The following is a 14,900-nucleotide window of genomic DNA, read 5'->3' as shown; positions in this document are numbered from 1 at the left end:
CTTTGTGGCATCCGAAGGCATGGTCGTTGTCTTGGAGYGCAGCAAGGATTGGCATGAGACTGCAGTTAATGTCAGCACTCAGAAATAGCGATATCATGACTCTGTGTGCGTGTTGCAAACCCCATGACACCATGCAGCATATTCCCCGAGGCTTAGATGGGCTGCTTTTTTCTGTTGTTTTTTGTTTTCCACCCATATAGCACTGTAACAACTGCAAGCACTGCCATTGGGATCTTCTTGATACATTGCATCTATTTTTAGTATCTTTTTTAGGGAACTTCAGCGGGGCAGCCTGGTTTGGTTAGCAGTAACACAGGCATGGCCTTGTAAYGCGTGCTCTTGCGGCATTCCTTGGTGTGACTAACCCCGCTGTTCAGTAATGAAGAAAGCCTTGCTCTGTTCTAATTATGGTACATGCTGTCAAAAAGATAGCGCCCAGCTGTTAGCCACCACGCGAGAGCCTGCGTCGTGGTGATTGTCGGCAGAAAACAGTGAGAGGCAGCAAGTGGCTGATGTATTAGGAACTGGCGTGGTAGCAAGAGGGAGGAAAGGACTGAACATGCATTTGGGCATCTACTCTAATTAGAAGTCGTTGGTGAAAATCGATCAAAAGCAAGGTGTCCACACACACATAATTTGTTTGTTTTTTTTAAAAAAAAWTTATTTAGAGGAGATAAATTCCTTTGTGARAACCTTTTGCTTTTTATAATGAACACATTTTAAAATACCAATGTGAAGGCAGAAGACACTGGGTAATTTTTGTGTTCTCATTTAGGTCTAAATCCTATTTAAAGGAGACCTTGGAGTAGATGTTAACATCTRGTACCTAAACCTATTTGCGGCTGCATGGATATAATTTGCCTCCATCATGATCTCTGAGGTGGTGTCTCCTTGGATTCACTGGTTGTATGACTTTATTCATCAGCTTTCTATTTCCTGATTTTGATGAGTTAGGTTAACAGGAAAGAGCAGTCCTACAGATTAATGTGTTTGGCAGATCAAGCAGAATTTACCTGCCAGTGTATCTGAGCACCCTGATATCAGCCTCTGGGCGCCAAAATGGTATCTGTAGAACAGAAAACTGGTTTGCGATACCAGCTTTAGACTACCTTTTCTCCCTTTGCTTTTTGGTTGAGTCTTCCAAGCTTTAAAAGACTTGTGTGTATTACTTTCAAGTGGCCAGAACCCCCAGGATATTTGCTTTTTACTGGCCAGTTTGTCCCTCAGCCCTCTGCAAGTGCTTTGTGGTACTTGTGTGTCCGTTTAGGATTGCTTTGCTGCCGCCTTTACTCTGTCATTGCTGTACAAATCAATATTCTGAAGGAATAATAATAATAAAAAATAATAAAAAAGAAGAGCAATAAAATCYTTTTCTTAAGATAGGAAATTCCAAGTGAGGCTAGGAATAAGGTCTAACTTCAGACATTGCACCGTGATGATGGTAATGTAAAGGATGATCTTCTCCTGTATTGAAAAATGATTTTACTTACTAAAACTAGGATAAAATCAATAAACAAACGTAACCAGTAACCTCAGGATGAAACTGTGAGGTCCCGTGTACGAGCTGGGGCAGCACATGATGGTGCTCAAGGTGCAGAACTGCAGCCATGATTTCATCGCTGGTCTCAGAGCTGTCACGGAGGATGGCGGACCTGAGGTACTACAAAGAGACAACCGATTCTGTGAATGGCACCTTTCTTCTGCTTCAATATTCAAATATGACATAATTTTTTCTGAGGTATAGCCACGATGTGATAGATATGGTCTCTTAGTACAGGTGGAAATATTACTTGAGGCTTGAAGTGACAGGAAGGCCCAAACGTCTCCCGCTGGAAATCAAGATTTCCCTTCCTCTGAGGCCTCTTTCTGTCATCTGAAGCTTGTTGAAACACGCGAGTTTAATGTTAAAGAAAGGAAAAATAAATCCCCATCAAGTTTCAAAATGCTGTAGTCTTACTATTTGAAGATGTACTGGTCTTCTGTCCTTTTTCTTTATAGAAAACTTTTTAAAAGCTTTAGAATTTTTTTCTTCTCAAAACCTTGCTCAGTTCAAGCAATAGTGTTTTAGCTATGACTCACAATGCACGGAATATTTCCAAAATCAATATTTACCTGTAATGCCCTTAATTCAAACCTGATGGAATCAATGTTTACCTGTAAAACTCTTAATTCAAACCTGATGGACTGAGAGAAAAAAAGGAGAGAAGAAAAAATGTCTTTCACATTTGTTTTTAATTTGTTTCCAGATAATTGGATTCTTAAGATCACAGACTATGGGATGAAAAAAGCTACTAAACAGCTGAGTCTGCCTCTAACAAAAGCCARAACTTAGACCCCGGTTAAATATTAAACTGATTGATCTTAGTTAAACCGAGTGATCTCACCTGCCATGGTGATAATGCTCAAATAATGTTTTTTGCTTGATTKTGTCAGCTAAAATAATGAAGCTGCCTTTGGTGATTTTTATACTGTGTAAAATTACTGAAAAGCTTTCAAATCTCTGCTAACATATGTAGTGGAATRGTCTCTGAACTTCTGAAAGTTTACACTGTGTTGTTTCTTTAAAGGTTGTGCATCTTTTGCATCACTATTCAGAGACTGCCACTTAGGGTTGAAAGTGTAATTTACTACACGTCAGCTGTCTCATAAAGTTAGACTGTTTTCTTTCCAGAAAGATAATAGAAAAAATATGGTTTTCTTCAGATTTATGCAATCCAAGTTTTTARAATTTGCAACAAATTCTTATGTGTATTACTTATGTCCACTCCCTTCTATTTCATATTTGTTGTGTGCATTTCACTGATTGATTGTAATTGGTCATATACTTCATATYGCAAGGTTTTGTATTCTATAGTTAGATGACCCTACAGGTTATTTTGCTGTGAATATTAAAACAAGTGACTTTGTAATCCRTTTGCTGAAAATATCCAGGAACATTCAAGAAGGGAACATATCTGAATTGTTGTGTCAAGGTAGGCATACATGAATGGAAAGTTTCTCAGCAGTGTTTTCCTAATTCTTTTATTATTGTTATTCCTATTATTTGCCTGTTTTTGAGCATTTGAAAACATTATGTGCTTCATTTTTCATGTGTCTAGAAATAGCAACCATTGTACATTTTTTTACTTGTTTGTGTGAAAAAGGAAAAGAAACATTAGGAATCATATTTGTGTAATATGTTACAAAGACTTGCAACAAACAGTTTTTGAAAGCATCCTGGAAGGTTTCCATAATTACCTTAATTTATGCCATAAAAATGAGCAGTGACAATGAAAAGTTACTAAAAATGAGCAGTGGCCTTGGTAATACTGCACCTATAAGAATGCAACAAAGCTTGCTGATATGTAGTCCAGTCAAATAAAAAATAAATCTCATTTGCACATGCATTTTGCATATTGCAATGTGATATGGTGTTATAAATCCTGAGAGACAAAGATGTATTAAGTAGATCTGTATTTTCCTGCAAGAAGGTTTATTAATCAATCAGTTGAATGAAATAATATTCCATTCCTTTAAATAGCTCCTAAACAGGTATTTTCTTTGTAGTGATGTTTATTATTGGTAGTTAATGAAATATTATATGACAAGCATAMAAGTTCAGCTTGCAATTCTGATACCAAATGTACCAAATGTAGAAATTGAGTTCAACATACRGAATTGCAGTTACAAAGTAATTTGCCAACAGTGGAAATTTCTTTATTGTATTAATGACTTTGACTCAGACAGCCAGTATTTGGGATGTTTCAAGCTGTCTCCTTTAGCAGGAGAAATTGTTACTGGAATTAGGCTTTTCTTTGATACAGATCTGTTTATTTACAGTGCGTGAATAGGAAGTCTAGCAGTCCTGAGTGCAGAAGGAGTTAATGCAGTAGGAAACAAATGTGAAATAGCAGTTTTGCAATTCCAAAYTTGTGTTTTCATGTAGTATTTAAAGGTTTCTCCTGATGGGCTCTCAAGGTCCTGCTGTAGTTTTAGGATCTACCAGGAGGGGACCCCTTTTGCCCCACTACTCCTGCCCGTTCCTGCCTTGTCTTAGCTCTTGGGCTGACTCAATGTTTGGATGATGAACCAGATCGTGGAAATGATTCAGGCTTGATCTGGTGCATCAAAACATGATTTTACACTGGTTTAAAGTCCTTCTGCGAAACTGTAACGTTCATCAGAGCCTTCCCATTGCAAGAAACTCAGTTATTGTGCTGTGCTAAGTTGTTTGTGGGCTGAATTGCAGTAGCAGTGGAGGTACGTGTGTGGACCATTGCGCTTGGGGAGTAAAGCTCGGGACTTTCAAACTAGTTTCCTGATACATTTCTCCTTATAAATAAGCAAGCCAGAATTGTGTGGCAGAAAAATAGGTAAAGGCAGTCCTAGCTTTTTAAAGCTATTAGACTTTTAAAAATGTCTTCCTGTTATGGAAAATGTTTTCTTGTTAAAGCAGCTAAGGAACACAATGTCTGGTTTGTGTGAAGTTTTTTGACAACACYGTGTTTGTTTCATTGAGCTGTTTTTTTATGAGGTGTTCCAACCTTTTTTCCTTTTCAAGTCTCTGACACTGTTGGCATAGGAAATGTACATCCTACTCATTTAAAGGTGGAAGTAGAGGATAAATGAGGCAAAATAAGGATGTACATTTGGTATTTTCAATGATTTGTTCAATGCTGTTAACATTATTGTTTTACAGATTTTATACGTGAGAATAGGTTGAGGAGTTCATGTTTACAATTAAAAGAAAAGATTTTATAACCAAAATAGCTCCAGTAAAAAAAATACATATATTTTTTGCACTAACACTGAACTGTCTTTTTTTTCTTTCTTCTTTTTGATAACCTGTCATGAAAAGATTCTTTTATAAGTTGTCTAGTGGTCTTGGATTACATCTTGTGCTAACACATAGTCAGCAGCACTTACTAATGCAAATTAAAGTGATATTTTGACTTGGCTGTTTTATTGGCTCTGTTTCCAGATAATACATTTTAAAGTAAATCCCAACAGTTAAAGTTTGTGTGACAGGCTAAAATCAGTTTAATAGACCTACTGGAACCTACAAAATAGAACTTACTGGAACTGGTAGACGTCAAGACCTTTGAGGGCTTTTTAAGTAATATTGCAATGGAGTTTCCTCAAAATGAAATTACTGTCTGCCTAATATGTGCCAGAAGCCATTCTCAGAAAAGCSTCTTTAAAATTTCTCGGTAGCAAACATAAGAAAGGAATGTCAAAGGGAAAATGCAAAAAATACCTAGATAAAAATTGAAATCTATTCCACAAACATATTACTGATGCAGAACATTCGGTTCGATGTCTGATGATCCATTCAGGCTGTAACATTTTTAGAAGTTTACTATAGTCTTCTATGAGCTTTGATGTCAGATTTTTGAATAGGAAAACCCATTCTATAGTAAGCTGAATACTTGATCTGCACAATGCCTTGAATTTTAATAGTGCTGTCTTGTTTCAAGCAGCTAAAGCRCAGTCGTCTTTTCTCAGTGTCTGCAAGGCTGATGTAAGCAAAGATTAGAACTCTGATTTTTAACTTTGATATTATTACTAACAATTTCTTTTYGTTTGTTCACCTTCCTCCTAATAGATTTATACCGACTGGGCTAATCACTACCTAGCAAAATCTGGCCACAAGAGGTTGATAAAGGATCTGCAGCAAGATGTGACTGATGGCGTTTTACTAGCTGAAATAATCCAGGTTGTAGGTGAGTGACTTTCTCTTTTTGTACCATGTATCCACCAACTCGCTTAGAGACACACCTTCTTTATCTTCTACATGAAGAAAAAAACACAATAAACTGCATGAAATTATGTAGATAAATTTCCCTCAGAGACTTTGCTAATTAATTTGATAAAGCCTTGTCTTAAATGATGGCAGAAAAATATTTGATGTTGCTGATAAAATCTCCTGACACAGCAATATCATTCTGCACAGCTGAATGTTAAAAAGCAGCTGATGAGGGTTTTTTTCTGCAAGGCTGCTTTTAGCCTTCACTGTCTCTTTTTCTTACCCCTTTTGGGGATTGGTCTGGACGTAATTCACAGTGACTGTGGACTGCTGTGTTCTTGTTATGACCCCGTACTTCCAATTGGATTTGAAAAATCCCTATATATAGCTTGGAGAGGGTAAAGGATATGATGTTTATGTAGAAGAAGTGAAATCTTTCATAATGAGTTTTCAAAAGAGGTAGATCATTTATCATTAGGACGTGTTTCAGACATGGGCTCAGTTCTGCAAGTCTCGAGTTCCCTCATTTGCACTAATATTAGTATATAATGGAGGTACTAAACAATTTGCAACATGGCCCCATGCAAAGCTACATATTTTCCCTCTCCCCTTGGGCCTGGAGCCTTCATTAGTTCCTTCAGAGGCTCATCCATCTGGTACTTGGGATGGCACAAAACACATGCATGGGCCAGTGGAGATTGATGGAAGCAGAAAGGCTGCTAATAGGAATTAGGATGACTATTGTTAGAAGCAAGACTGACATATTTGAGATGCAAATTAAGAAGACAGCAGTGAAGTAACAGCACAGAAGTGTATGCATATTTATATGTGTTTGAGATGCTGTAAAAAAGCTTGTTGCTTGATTTAAGGTACAAATCCGTAAGCCACGTACTTGGATGAAATCAAGAGGCCTAGTTCCGTTGACTCCACTAGAGCTATACCAGCAAACATCCGACAAATCTTCCTCTTTGCATATTGTAGAGCAACAATATACCCCGGTAGTTTTCTGTGGACTAGTCATGTAGCTACGGATGTATGAAAATAGGCTATGAATTAGTTGTGTATTGACAGGTATTCTCTGTGAACAACGTTTCATCCTGTATCTATTTACTAATGCACGTTTAGAAGGGAAAATTTTGCAAAACCCATGAACAGTTAGGAGCTTATTCCTTTCATACATACACCCAGCTACCCTGTGTATCAGTGTTGTATAAAAACTTCGTGTAGGAACAGATGTAAGAATACCACCATCAAAATAGGTGAAATCAGTTTTATCAAGTATTTGAATATAGTTGTTTTGAGTATTGACCTGTGAAAACACTTACAAAATTCAAAATACTTCCTCTGAAATACTCAAAGTTATTGTTTACTGCATTTTCATAGCCATTTCAGAGCTATCTTATTGCTAATATTTCAAAWCAGCTCTACAAGGCGCAACTTTCAGAAGTTAAAGTATAAGGTAAATGATTACATTTTCAGATGATGTTTTAAATAAGATTCATATTTAAACATACTCATCCTAATTCTCTAAATTAGCAGAGAGCGAAAGTCGTTTCTATCTGATGTGCCTTAGGCATGCTGCATCTCATTGACAGAGAAGTGGTGTTAACTTTTATACATAGAAACCACTTTAATGGTAGCCTAGAAGCCTAGTTCAGCATGCTGAACAAGACTGCATACTAAAGAAGTTTTTAAATGCAGTGCAAGAGATTTTTCTTTTCTATGCTGAGCTTTCTGTTGTGTGTGARAGCAGCTATGAAGACACTTCCTCCTTTTTATTGTGAATGGAGTTTCTAGAGATTACTCAGAATCACCAAAAAATTGGTTCTAGTTTAATTATTAGTGATACAATTTTATRTGTATTGCTATTTCAATTCCAAAATTGATGGGTAAACTGAAAAATAAAGGTGCGATTTTTAATGAAGATTCAGTATAGATAATAATGATATAGATACAGTGATTATAGTCCTTTCTGCTCACCTTGTGGAATAGATATGTATTTARGGAAAGGAAATAGTAATAGCTAGGTAGTTCTTACACCCTAGCATCCAAACAGGAAGCAAATCTAAACAGATGTGAAACCAGATATTACTGCATTTGACTTCAGAAGATCTACCTTTCAGACTTTAAAACTGCTAGATATAATATAGAAATGTTATATGATGACAGTTTATTCTCTTTGCAAGTCGATTAAAAATGTATTCATAGCATTCAGCTATGAGGTTTATTTCAGCTCAAAATTTATGGGGATGTAAAAGAATACATAAGAAATGTATCCCTTAGTAATCCCATAGAAATATAGTAGTTGTATTTAAATTAATAAATTCAGATATACTGGGTCTGTGCATCATCTTGTGTTTGTAATATCAAATTGTCAGTCTGTTCCATGTTAAGTTCTTCAATTTCCAAAACTCAAAATCGATGCTAAATTAAACTGTAACCCAGTGCAGTAGGATTTTTTTATTATTATTATCTGGWTGCCTAGAATATTTTGTGTACTATTTTAGTTGATCTGATATAATCAAAATCGAATCAGCTACAAAAAGTGTTTCATTGTAAATAAGGATACAAACACTGGGTTAATGATAAATCTTTATTTATTCAGTGAGCTGGAAGTAGTTCCCATAAAGAGTAAAATGTGCAAGTCAGTRTTTTGTTGGTCAAGCAATACAGTGTTGTGGCAGGTGGTCGGTGCATTTTTTAGCCGAGATGCTTTGAGTTTGTGAAGATAGTCGATCTTGCATGTATATCTAAATATTCTGGATGTGCTTCTCTTTCTCTTCTGATTGAGATTAATTGCATTGACTTAAGCAATAGTAGATCCTTGGTCTAATTTTAAAGGTCATTTGTGTGATTATTCCAGATAACTGTTCCATTTCAAGTTCATTTGGTGACTTATCTCAATATAATTTTCATGTGCAAACATGAAAATCGTACTATCACCTTGGCAGGGAAAGTTTAGAGAGTTATATTTCAAGCCAGACTCTGGGATCAAGCCTAGCAGTACTCCCTAGCATTATATTCCTTTATCGTTCTTTTATCGACTGGCAAGTAGATTTAGAGAACTCTCTGCAACTTTTAATGCTAAAGATTCCTTTTCACTAGTGCTTTCATATATTTATGGCTTGTAGTTTCACAATATGCCTTCTACTGAAATAAAACCAAAATACTCTGGGTACTGCTCTCAGCACTTTGATTCAGATCCTGTCAATGAAAACACAGTGTCTACTCATTATTTGCCTTGTTTCTTCTATCCAGCTTAGTAAAGAGGATGAGAGAAACTGTCAGTACACCCCTCAGTGTTAGCCTTTGGTACAGCTCTGGAACCAAACTTGTACTCCAAGCTTGTAAACACATAGCAGTACCTAATATATGTAGAGTAGTTCAGTAAATATTTCTAATTCTGTATTTACGCACTAAAAATAAGGAAAAAGTCAAATGCCGTATTGCATACAAACTTGGAAAGAAGTTAAGCAGCAGAGATATCTTTAAATAGACAATTCTAGGTAGTTTGTCTATGAGAGCTTAAAAAGAGCTAGGTAAGAAGCTTTATGGTTTGCTAACATTATTTTAAATACACTATATAACATTTTGGAAGTTCTAGAGGACAAAGGAAAGAAAAGCTACTAGTTTTTAAGAAGGAGAAACAAAATGACCTGGCCAACAGGGATATCTCTACACATCTGGCACAAAGGAGAGAGCTCATTCAGAAGTTCATTAACCTTCTTTCAAGTGTTAATTATGATCAGTGCAAATTTATGGCAATAAGATTTTATCAAACTAATACAGTTTCAGTGTTTGAAATTATGACAAATTTACTATATAAAGATATTGTGTGATGCAAAACCGAGAGACAGTAACTAATAAAATCTGGAAGCACAGGATTTGAGAGCATGATATAGGAAAATCATTTACATTTCTGTATGACCAAATCTGAGGTCACACTTCTAGGAAGAAATGCGTGCTTTTTTGTGTATGGAGTATGATAGATTAATCTGGGGAGCAGTGCAGCTGATTGATTTGCAATGTCTTTTTCAGATTAACATCAATTCCTGATGCATTACAGTTGCATAAGGAAGTACTGTGACATGTTTATGTATAAAGAGGGGAATACCAGGCAGGAGTAAAGAAGTTATATTACTTGTGTTTGACATTATGATTGTTATTGGAATACTGTGCCAAATTTGATATTCTTAACTGAAAAATGACATAAAATTAGGTGAAGTTCTGATTGTTGCCTGGAAAATGCGTGACAGGTAGAAAATGTGTCTTGTATCAACAGGATGCAAATCTGTTCAACTGATCGAATGAGGTACTTTTATTGCAGTGAAAAAAACAAATTTGATTGAACCTGGTTGTTCAGTCGAGCACACAGAAGTTATTTCAGAGTCCAATACTAAAAGGTGAAACTAAGCAAATTCAGGCTCCAAGGCAGACGTTTAATCACCTCAACAATTTACTGATTTCACTTGGAACTTTAAAGATCAAAACTCTATTTTTCTGCAAGTTGTGTTGCAGGTGAGCCGTGATTATGAAGCTTGAAAAGAAGTCTCACAGTTTGTGCTTATATTAGAGTTGTTCACAGGTTGCCTACCTCACTTTAAAATCTGTATTCACTCTACAGATGAATCAACTTGACATGCAAACATCTCTGCATACGTAGGGCCTGCTTTCCTGCCCAGCAGTGATGCGGTTTCCGGAGTTTAAATCTTTTTTGTGGTTTAAAGGAGTTACCCGTCACTGTACGAGATGTTGTCAGACCAGTTGTTTTCTGACTCCAGCTGTCTCTGGAGGCATGACCCACTAGAAAGTCCAGCTGCTTTTCTTGGTGGGTCTCAGTGTTTCACACATTCACTTTCATTGGACAACCACAGTCTTAAACTCCTTTATTTAGCTAGCAGCAAGTGCTGTGGAAGTAGTTAGCATAAATGTCCTTGATATAGTTTTTACTTTACTTTTTATGTTTGCTTTTCAGCAAATGAAAAGATTGAAGACATCAATGGCTGCCCAAAAAATAGATCTCAAATGGTAAGTAGCAAAATGGTCTATTGTTTGTGGATGTGCGGTTGAATGTTTAGTATGCATAACTTAAATGTCTACGTGAGACTGTTAAAAACAGTTTTCAGTGTAGTTTCTCACACTAGTGAAGGCAAAGGTATAATCTGAAGGCGAACATTAACACTACAGTTCTTGCCCCATTGTGCTCCACAGGAGTTGAATTAGGCCTTATCATTTAATCATGTATTCACAGTGGCACCTCTTCTTACTTTGGTGTTTTATATTTCTGAAATATTGCGTAGGTAAACAAGTATATATTCAGCTAAAATGTTGTTCTTTTATCCAAACAATAGTATCACAAAGGGAAAATTATGTATATACTTCTAAAGTGTATTAAGATTCCTTTATCTTTTGAAAAGAAAGAAAAAGTGGTCTAAAGACCACTCAATTCACTCAATAAAGAAAAAAAAATCCAAATTGCAGACTTAAAGATGTGTTTGAAATGTGCATCTTCTTTTTGACTGATTTAATTTGTATCTTTCTGATGTGTAATATTTGAAACTGAAGACCAAAATTCAGTGTTTTTAAAATAGAAGCATACCATTCATCAAGAGTATGTCTGCTATTAAGTATTGGTGAGGATAAAACTATAGACAGAACTTCACTGAGAAAGGTGAGTGGTAAGAAACAGAAGTGTTTTAAAATTTATGGCATTTCAAATGAGGCTATTTCCTTTTTTATCTTGAGAAAAAACTAATTTTACAGTATAAATTCCAGAATCTCCCCTTTGCATTCCAAATGCTCAATTTCAGATATTTTAATATGTTTTCTGTATGTGAAGCTATTCTGTTATTTTTCATTTTTACAGCTTCTCCCAGCTGCCCCCACCTCCGGGTCTATAACTTGGATATGGCTATTGATGTAGTTGAATGAAGGATTACAGATTTGATGAGCTTGCCATCTTAAGTCAGAAACAGCACTGTGCTCTGTTGTTCTGTTTTGGCATTTTGTTTTTTCTTGGAAGTTATCAATCTCCCTTAGATCCATGGAGAAAGCACTCCTTAAAAAGAAAGCCATCTAAACAGATTTATTGTTACTTATGCTATTTTTTGCTGCTTTTTTACTATTGCTACTTTTTACTGCTTTGAAGAGATTGGTTGCTATTCTTACTGTAGCCACAGCAGCTGTCTAGCATATAAATAATTGAGGAAATGTTGACAATTACTATAATTCAGTGTTCCACAAATGTATCATAAGAACTGAATTTCATTCAGGACTGGACAAATTCCTTAATATTATAGCTAAAAGTTCAGTGTAAGTCATTATTCTCCAGGAAGGAACAGAGCTGTTCTGTTGTATACAGTCAGATGCCACATTGTAGCTTGTTTATAGAAGTCAGATCAGGTTATAAAAGCATCAGAGGGCATGTGCTACATCAGGAATTGTGAGGTGTTGGAAAGAAGTGTTTGCTTCTCACTCCCTCCTCCAAGCTTTTAGGTTTATTCTTACTGCTCATTCAGGAGGGTAGGGTGAGTAAACCTGGCAGTTCTATATCACCCTAGTCATGAGACTTAAGTGTATCAGTCAAAGCCAGGCCATCCTCGATGGTGTTCTCACCCTGAGAAACACAAGGGTTATGCTTATAGCTTACTTTGCTGAACTGCTCAGGCTTTCGGAGCTTTTTGTTGCCTCACAGTAAAGAATGCTGAGATAAGAACTTAAGAATCTTCATAAACGTTGTGTGCACTTGGTTGCTCACAGTGTATGAGGAGACAACTCTTCTCCAAGTTTCCTGCGTTCCAGGAAAAGGATGTAAGTTAGGCTGTTCATTTAGATTTTGCAGTCTCCATCCTTTAGATTTCGATGTACTTTCCTCCTAAGGAAAGGCTCCCCAGGATGTAGCAGTTGGTGTTTGTGTTTCATGCTTATACTACAGAGGTATGGCAGGAGGCAAGGGTCTTGTATCCAGTCAGTTTGAACACATGTTGTTGGACCAGGTAGAACATGTTTAGTCTTATTTTTTCAAATTAATCATTCAGTTACAGAAGTGCTTATCTATATTGTACTCTCTGTAAATAGGATGTTACAGCTGAGTATATATAAAAAATGGTAACTTAAATGAATATTTAACTTTGCTCAATAAACAGAAATACAGTGTAGTGGGAAGTCTACCATCAGCTCTGCCATCTGGCCARTTTATCTAGTTTGTAGGTTCACTGTGCCATGGGCAGAGAGACCCATGAGTTGGATTGTATAGAGTGCCAACTCTGGTCCAGCCAGATGTATCCTCTTGAAAACCCAAGGGGAATCTATGTATCTTCCAAGGCCCTTACGACTTTGTTGAAGCAAGTATAGTTGCTTCGATGTGGTACAGTCATAAGCCAATGAAACTCACCAAACCTTAGAGAGCTGAACGCAGAGCCAGATCAGGGCTCTCTGCATTGTTGTGCCCATTGCTGCAGACTAGACCGTGATGCAGATTTGCCCAAGTTGAGCATTAGATATAGTTTGGGTCTAACAGGCTCAGAGCCGGTGCTAATAAGCCTTGTCAAATCAAGTTTAGTACTATAGAACCACTTGGGACCATCAAGGCTTGTCAACCTAGTCTCAGTGCTGGAAGTGATGTGACGGAAGTCCCACATTGGCTCCGTGAAAAGTCAGTTCAGTGAGAATCTGTGCCTTGTATTCATGTTGTCTGTATTTCTGTGCTGTTGGGAGTRTTCCAGTCTTCCTTTGCTTCAGATAACAAGAATTGGCTGTTTTTTATATAATCTTTTATAGACTACTCTATATTTTCTTCCCTCTGCATAAGAACTCTATTTTTTTTCCCAATCCTGTATATTTTTGTACTGTAGATATTTCTCTAAACAGAAGTCTATAATTGTGATGATTAGTTCCAGCTGGCACACAGAAAATTCTGYGGTTAACTGAGGATGTAGTAGTATGGAGTAGAGATTCTGCAGCAAAGAAAATTTGGAGACTGTCAYCACAGTTGCATTTTGCTTTGTAGAATGAAACATAAGAAAATACTGGTTCACTTCTTGAGAAGTGGGAGAAAGAGGTTAAAACAAAACCACATTCCTCTTCTACCCATATTTGGAAAAAGGTAGACTTAKATAATCATGAGTAGGAGTATCTTTCTGTTAATACTACTTGATTGAAAAAAAAAGGGAGGGAATCTTTTTCTTTCTAGCAGTCAGTTTTCATGTTTTTCTGGGGATGATATTAGAGCTCTACATTCGTCATTCATTCATACATCATCAAGTTGGACTATATGGGAGATACAGTTTAGTACCTTATCTTGTAACTAGTGTAGGTTATTCCTGTTAATGTGGATATTTCAGTGAGTGCTGAATAATACCTACTGCAAAGGAGTTCRTGTTACTTGTATTTATGAAGTGATAAAGTAACCAAAAGAAGTAGAGTACTTCAATTAATTGTAATATGCAGCTATCAAGTCTGGCTTTAATGGCAGCTTGTAGAAATCACACTCCTTAAGGGCCCTTTTCTGTCTGTGGTAAGTATGTTATATACAACACTCACGGTTTTAAAGAAAGTTTTATTTACAACATTTTAACATAGTATGGTATCTGGCCATTTTATGTTGCATATTAATGTGTCCTGTTCTCCTAGCCCTGCAAAGAGAGTGGAAAAAAAAAAAAAAAAAAAAGAGAGAGAGAGGTTCCTTCTTGGTTAGTTCGTACTCTGATCCTGCTGTAGATACCTGCTCTAGCTCCAAGCCTTCTTAGAGACTCTTGGGCTTCATGTGGTTACATGCATGCAACTGATAAATCGTAACAGATGAGATAAAACTGAAGTTTAGATGATAAAAGAAACATGCAAAGGATGTGGCATTAGAAAGACCTGGCCATTAATGTGAAGGGAAAAGTGAAGAAAAGAGAAGAACCRTAACTGTTGGAAGTGAATGGAGAGAGAGCTGAGCAAAGAAGTTAATTTTTAAAGCATAGACTTGAGGACAAAGAARAGGGGAGATATTTGGTAATGAAGGGATATATTGGCAGATACAGAGGACAGTTGACTGTAAAAGCGGRTGAAAGAAGCAGAAAGCATTGTGTCATGTAGGAAGGGTAGAGTTTTTCTTCCACTTTGAGCACAAAGCCAAGAAATACTGAATGTGGCAGTGGAAAGAGATAAGGAACATCTGGATATATTTAAG

The 14,900-nt window shown here is 36.5% G+C and overlaps 1 protein-coding gene across 1 annotated transcript in view; it reads left to right on the top strand.

Annotated features, from left to right (window-relative positions):
• Positions 1 to 14,900, top strand: part of NAV2 (neuron navigator 2) — a 245,917-nt gene that overhangs the window by 64,722 nt on the left and 166,295 nt on the right. Inside the window, exons 2-3 of the mRNA XM_085300906.1 lie at positions 5,585 to 5,702; positions 10,701 to 10,753. Of these exons, the coding sequence (XP_085157032.1) occupies positions 5,585 to 5,702; positions 10,701 to 10,753 (171 nt within the window). The remainder of the gene's footprint in view (positions 1 to 5,584; positions 5,703 to 10,700; positions 10,754 to 14,900) is intronic.

The sequence above is a fragment of the Rhea americana genome, unplaced genomic scaffold (genome assembly GCF_003343005.1).
Source record: "Rhea americana isolate MKP2758 unplaced genomic scaffold, rheAme1 scaffold_17, whole genome shotgun sequence".
In the NCBI taxonomy this organism is placed as follows: Eukaryota; Metazoa; Chordata; class Aves; order Rheiformes; family Rheidae; genus Rhea; species Rhea americana.
Note: the sequence above shows the minus strand (reverse complement) of the source record. Positions and strands in the feature narration are given on the sequence as shown.